The 6,967-nt window shown below is 35.1% G+C and overlaps 1 protein-coding gene across 1 annotated transcript; it reads right to left on the bottom strand.

Moving 5' to 3' along the window:
* Positions 1–3,520: 3,520 nt before the first annotated feature.
* Positions 3,521–5,114, bottom strand: LOC124915995 (11S globulin seed storage protein 1-like). The gene is made up of 3 exons (XM_047456732.1): positions 4,811–5,114; positions 4,457–4,719; positions 3,521–4,354 (listed from the first exon to the last, which is right to left on the bottom strand). The coding sequence occupies exons 1-3, from the start codon at positions 5,112–5,114 to the stop codon at positions 3,521–3,523; spliced, it is 1,401 nt and encodes a 466-aa protein (XP_047312688.1).
* Positions 5,115–6,967: the final 1,853 nt, after the last annotated feature.

Raw genomic sequence — 6,967 nt, forward strand, 5'->3', positions numbered from 1 at the left:
GGCATGCTTGTGAGAAATCTATGCAAACTCTTGTCAAACAAGGATTGCTGAAAGGTACAAAAGTTTGTAAATTAGATTTTTGTGAACATTGTATTCTGGGAAAACAAAGGCGAGTAAAATTTGGCACTGTTATGCATAATACGAAGGGTATTTTAGACTATGTGCACTCAGATGTCTGGGGACCTACCAAGACTCCTTCTCTTGGAGCTAGACATTGTTTTGTTACTTTTATTGATGATTTTTCTAGAAGAGTTTGAGTGTTTACTATGAAGAACAAAGATGAAGTGTTTGAGATTTTTCTTAAATGGAAAACTCAAGTTGAAGACGAGACAGGAAGAAAGATCAAAGTTCTCCGGACTGATAACGGTGGAGAATACAAGAATGATTCATTCCAGAAGTTATGCCAAGAGTGTGGCATAGTTCGACACTTCACAGTCAGAAAAACACCACAGCAGAATGGAGTGTCGGAACGTATGAACAGGACATTAGTGGAGAAAGTTCGATGTATGTTGTCTAATACTGGGTTAGACAGGAAATTTTGGGCAGAAGTTGTGTCATCCGCTCAACATTTGGTAAATCGCCTACCATCATCTGCACTTGGTGGCAAGACTCCATTAGAGGTATGGTCTGAAAAACCTGCAACTGATTATGATTCTTTGCATATTTTTGGTTCTACAATATATTATCATGGAGTTGAATCAAATTTGGATCCACAAGGAAAGAATACTCTGTTTATGGGACTTACTACCAGAGTTAAAGAATATCGCCTTTAGTGTTTTGATGCAAGGAAAACAATTATCAGTAGAGATGTTACTTTTAATGATTATTCAATGTTGAATACGGTAACACCAGACAAGATTGATTGTACTCCGCAACAGGTGGAGTTTGAGCAAATAAAGATAAGCCCAACTATAAGTGACTCTCCGACGACAGACGAAGAGTTAAATGAGGAAGAGGTTCTGACCCAAGAACCTTCAGAACAGCGTGAATCAATTGTTGTAAACAGGCCAAGACGAGTTACTCAAAAACCAGGTCGGTTAGTTAACATGACGGCCTATGCACTTCTAGTCGTAGATGATGTTCCATCCACTTTTTCAGATGTCAGTCGAAGTACTGAAAATGGAAGAAAAAAAGAGGTGTTATGGAATATGAGATGCAATCTATTCAAAAGAATGAGACATGCAAGTTGACGCATCTACGAAAAAGGAAGAAGGTTATTGGTTGTAAATGGATCTTTGCTAAGAAAGAAGGATTTTTTCCAAAAAATTTGACGTTCGTTACAAGGAAAAATTGGTAGCTAAAAACTACGCTCAGAAGGAAAGAGTTGATTATAATGAGGTATTTTCTCCCGTTATTAAACACTCTTCCATTAGAATTTTGTTGGCCTTGGCAGCGCAGATGAATTTGGAGCTAGCTCAACCAAATGTGAAGACCGCAGACATACACGTTCATTTGAACGAGGAAATCTACATTTGTCAACAAGATGGATTCAAAGTTGCTGATAAAGAAAATTGGGTTTTCAAGTTGAATAGATCATTGTACAAGTTTAAGCAATCGTCGAGACAATGGTACAAGCAACTTGACAAGTTTATGATGGAGAACAAGTACACAAGAAGCAGATTCAGTTCATGTGTGTATTTGCGCAAATTATAAGATGAGTCTTACATCTATTTACTCTCGTACGTTGATGATATGTTGATAGCATCAAAGAGCCAATATGAAGTTGACAAATTGAAGACGATTGGGTAAAGAGTTCGAGATGAAAGACATGGGGAAAACCAAATCTAATTGTTTAGATTTGGTAAACATCTTCCGCGTTTGAGTCGGCGCTGAAGAGCGCCAATTGGAAGCACTAAAGGTTTATTTTTAATATTGAAGATTAGTATTTGGATATTGTGCCAAAGTGAAGATTTGTTGTTTTTGGCACAATTAGAATCCCACATCGGAAGATGGTGGGAGTGAAAGAAGTTTCTTAGTATATAAAAGAAACTATATTCATAATTAGTATAAATCCCACATCGGAAGATGATGGGAGTTGGGGAAGTTTCTTAGTGTATAAAAAAAACTCTCCCCTCTTTGGTTTATGGCACTCAATATTTGTATCTCTATTTCCTTATTAATTGATAGCCTTAGTGCTCGGAGACGTGGGCAACATTTTGGCCGAACTCCGTTATCAAATTCTATTAGTGTTCTTTCAGTTTGTTTTCTTTCTTTGTGTTTCTGTTAGGGTTTTTTCCCAAAATTTTCAACATTTGAATAAACCGATTTGATTGAGTATCGGTCGAGTTTCACTTTTTAAAAATCAAAAGTTTCGATAGATGATGATTGTTGCTCGTCGCGAGAAAGAAGAAAAATATAAATAAAACGACATCATTTCGGGCTGAATACTAACACTCGGGCGCCCTGTCCGTGTTCTGTTAGCGTTTGGACATTCTGTTGCGTTTGGGCTAACAACGTTGAGGTGCACATTAGCTGTTTCGCTGCTTCGTGAACGCGCATCTCTTTCGTTGCAGCGGACGACACAACTAACTGTAGAGCGATGTATGACATTCCAGCGCTCATCCTATGGTTGTAAGGTCTGCTGCACTGATTTATCTTGATTTCGTCTTCAACAAATTCCTGCCCCTTTTCATTTTTTTATAGAGTGCCCTCACGAATCGTGTTTGATTATAACAAACTAGTTTTTGAAAATGTGGGTTCAAGTATGACATCTAACACTAAGTTTGTTAATTAAATGTTTATCATAATTCTTGAAAGTCTTTTGAGAATGTTTGTAAAGACTTTAAACGTTGTAATTATGTATCTTTTGAACGATTTGTTAAATGTAAGACGTTAAATATATTTAGTAAAACTTGAAACCTTCAAAAAAAAGATTGAAATATTTAGAATTTTAAAATAGTTTGTTAATAATTTTGTAAACTAAATGTTGCTCTTAGTTAATTTAAAAATATGTTTCGTAATTTTAAATTAAAACATAAATATTTTTTTAAAATAGAAAATACCCACCGACTTTATATCTTTGGGTATGAGTCAATACACACCAAAAGTATTTGGGTGGGTATTAATCAACAAGACACTAAACACATTTCAGTGGGTATTGCCTGTTTATGCAATCCCGGACGAGGTTTACCGACTATTGACGTTCAAATACAAATCGATCGGTGTAAATGTTAATTCATACCGGAATTTGGTCTATTCCGATGGAAAATTAACCATTGCTAACTTGTTTTTTTGTCCATTGAGATAAATATGAACATAATTTCATATCATGAATAGACATATTGTTATGTCATGGATAAAATTCTGAAATTGCCCCAACCTAAATGATAAATCTAATCTTCTTTCCATATATATTTGATTCTAAATATATTTTAGTGTACGAAATAAAAATAAATAAAATATTATTTTATATTTATTATCATCTTTAAACTACATAAGAGAAACTTCCTTAACAAACTCCATCACTCATAATTAGTTCTCGCATGTATACTTATTTTTTTGGTTTTCTACTATTAAAATTTCAAAACCTCTCACTTTCTTGTCTCTTTGACCGTGGGAAGATCCTCACTTCCTGTCGGTTATTCTTCAGTCTTCGTGCCTCATCTCTTGACAGCCGAAAAGCACTCATCACCACTTCCTCGGGCATTGCACGGATCACGGACGTTCTTCCTGCCAACGGGCTTGACACCGCCTTATCGTTGGTCTTGAATGACACCCACTCAAGTCCTTGGCTTCCTGCTTGCTTGACCTCCGCGAAGTTCTGTGGGACGACCAACAACTGCCCTTGTCGAACTTCGCCATTGAAGACAGCCCTGTTAGAGTGACCCACAACTTGGATATGACCCGATCCACGCAATATGTAGATGATGCTGTGAGCGTTAACGCTCCACTGCGGTGCCACCATTGCATTCTCGTAAAGGACTCCTCTCTCAGCGCTCAATTGGATTTGCGTCAAAATTGGAAGGTTATTGCTATTGAGAGTGCTGATGCGACCTCCCTTAGCAGTGTATTGATCTGCTCTCTCTGGATCATCAAGATTCTCTCTGATCCTCATTGTGCAAATAGTTTCCTCGAATCCTCCATTGTTTCTTATGCTTCTCTCTCTTCGTTCTTCTTCGAACCTCGATGGTCTTTGCATTTCGAATTCTTTTCCTACCCTAACGATGAATCCTCTGTTATCGTCTTGTCCTTGTAGTCTCGCCGCTGTCTCCAAGTCGACATTGAATGATTCTGCCAAGACCTCGGTCTCAAATCCCTGGAAAAGATTACCCGAAAAGATCTCCTGATCATGATCAGACCCGTATTTCTCCTGTCGCCTCTCCGTCTCTTGTGGGCTGCCGGCAAGGAAGAATCTCTACAACACATTTGAAGATGATGACTCAATAATATTTTATTATTCCACGTGTTTGTTAAATTAAATTCCAAAGAGAGAAAATGGGATGCGTTTGTTTTTTACCCTGAGGTTTTGGTCAAGCTGATTGTCGGCGTTGCTGGTGTCGTGGACTACCATAAGTTCAAGGTCTTCGTTTCCATCGTTATGGACCCAATGGGCTACACCGGCTTGGAAAGCAACAATATCCCCTTTTCGGCAGCGATGAATCTTCTGGTGTTGATCCCTAAACCTCTGAGAGCCAAATTGTTCTCCAGCTGATCCAGTCTGTTCGCTTGATTGAAACGTCTCTGCGCATCCTGGAAGGGTTGTGCCAACAATTCCCCTACCTGTTCCATGCAAACTTCAACTAATTAAAACTCTAAAATAACAATAAAATGCAACGACAAGAGATGATTAATTAAATAATCGCATGCATGCCTTGTACAACATATGCTAACAAAGGGGCATTGTTGAAAGAAGGCAAAAGGAGGCCTCCTTGCTCTATAAGGTGGCGGGAGGCAGCCACACCGGCGCACTGAATCTGATCGGATGTTTGGTCCCAAACATCGGTGTAACCAGCTTCATGTTGAATGCGCCTGTTAGGCTCAAGAGGGTTGAGACTTTGGATGCGACATTGGTCAAGTTGCGAAAACCGATGAGGACTTTGCCTAAATGCCGAACCACCGATGGTGAGAACAAAGAGGCATAGTAGGTTGAGAGCAAGCACATGAGAGTTAGCCATTGCTAGATAGATAGATATATAATTAATGAGGTAAAAGTGAGAGATGAAATGAGAGTAGGGGAATTGTAGGGATTTTATAAGGGGAGAAGAGGGCATGGCTGGTTCTAGTTTTGGTTTTAGCATATATAGGTGGCAACCTTTGTTAAAGCTCGTACGTCTCTTAGCTTGTTTTCTTTGTGCATGGTGATTTGTCCTATATATTGCTTTATATATTCTCACCCCTTGTTTCTGAATATGAGTCCAGGTTCAGGCATATATATATATATGGTAAGCAAACGTCTAAATATGTTTTATAATCAAATAAATCATTTTTAACATTAATTATGTTTTATCAATGATTTAAATATTGAGAGGATGTTTTCTTAAACTTATATTGTGATATCCCTCATCAAGTTATGGTTTTTATACATTTTTTTTACCAATCATTTTAAAATATTCAGTGTAAATTTATTAGAGATATGGGTTCAATACTTTGTTTCTTATTGTTTGAACCCAGAATTGTTCTTAATGATTTTCAAGAGGTTAAACTATTTGAACCAAAAAAAAAAAATAGATGAAAACTGCAAGCAAATAATTAATGATAAATTTTGCAAATTTTATCTTATATTAAGGAGAATTGGTGGAAGCATGATCACGAGGAACGTGGCTGCATTCACCGTAATGTAATGACTCATTTTATATGTAATTATGTTTATTTATTTTTCTCCTTTTAATTATGGATGCATATAACAGCCAAATTATATGTACAAGCTAGAGACACCTGCATACCCTAAGTGGGCAAGGGCATTTATGTCTTCAACTAGATATGTACTCATTAATAAAAAAAAATGTATTTTTTTTTTGTTAAAATTGCATGATCAAATATCAATACAAAAACAAGAAAAATAGAGTATCAAAGAATTGCTAACAACCAAATTAATTAAAACAATAATGACATTTAATTATGCATCACAATGTGATTGAGAATCATTACTATTGGATGAATAACATGTTCGTCATCTATGTTTTTTATAAAAAAAAAGGTGCCCTCCAAAAATAAGAGCATTAACAAGGAATATAAAAAAAAAAAATCGAAACCATTATTATAAGAGTAATGATAGAGAGCGAAAAATTTGCACTGAATTAGAAATGTGATTAAGATTTTTTGACAAAGCAAAAGAATAAGATCTTTATATTTTTTCTCTCTCTTTATCTCGCGTGAACTTTGATTTTTTTAAATAACTCTCAAAATTTATGATTTTAAAGAAGGCTAATAGTTAAATTTTAAACAAGTAAATCTCTACTGTTTTAAATTTACAATAATAAGAATTTACAGTGTCTATATATAATTTATAAAAATAATTATATTTATAATATAAATAATAAGACAATTTTCATTGTCCTCCTAATGTCACAAAACTAGGGAAAGAGAATTATAGTTGTGACATTAATTGTCACTAGTCTAACAAAATAATATAAAAATATACATTATTCTATTACAAAAAGAAGGAATAAAATCATAAAAATTAAAATTAATATTAATATTATTTTTTGTATTAATGAACTTAGATTTTTTTTTTCGAGATTCATAGTCAATATTACACCAAGTTTTTCATTTCTCCTTCTTGTTTTATATTTGTTTATTTTCTTTCATTATCTCGCCCTCTCTTAGAATATTAATGTCTTTCACCATTTTTAAGATCGCAATCTTATTATATTATCTTTTAATTAGTTTTATAATTCAATATATATACTTAATTTAAATGTTGAATGTATAAAAAATTAATTAGATAATAAAGTAAGTAACACAAAACTCCCTACTATGCGCACTACGAAAGTTGTTATTTGTCTCAAATTCAACCCATTTGTCTTCT

The sequence above is a fragment of the Impatiens glandulifera genome, chromosome 9 (genome assembly GCF_907164915.1).
Source record: "Impatiens glandulifera chromosome 9, dImpGla2.1, whole genome shotgun sequence".
In the NCBI taxonomy this organism is placed as follows: Eukaryota; Viridiplantae; Streptophyta; class Magnoliopsida; order Ericales; family Balsaminaceae; genus Impatiens; species Impatiens glandulifera.

What these genes read in the sequence shown, in the direction of transcription:
- LOC124915995 (XM_047456732.1), bottom strand. Translation starts at nt 5,114, where the DNA reads ATGGCTAACTCTCATGTGCTTGCTCTCAACCTACTATGCCTCTTTGTT. An exon ending in GTTAGCATATGTTGTACAAG is followed by an intron (nt 4,720 to 4,810) that starts GCATGCATGCGA and finishes TGCATGGAACAG; the next exon opens with GTAGGGGAATTGTTGGCACA. An exon ending in AGCTTGACCAAAACCTCAGG is followed by an intron (nt 4,355 to 4,456) that starts GTAAAAAACAAA and finishes AATGTGTTGTAG; the next exon opens with AGATTCTTCCTTGCCGGCAG.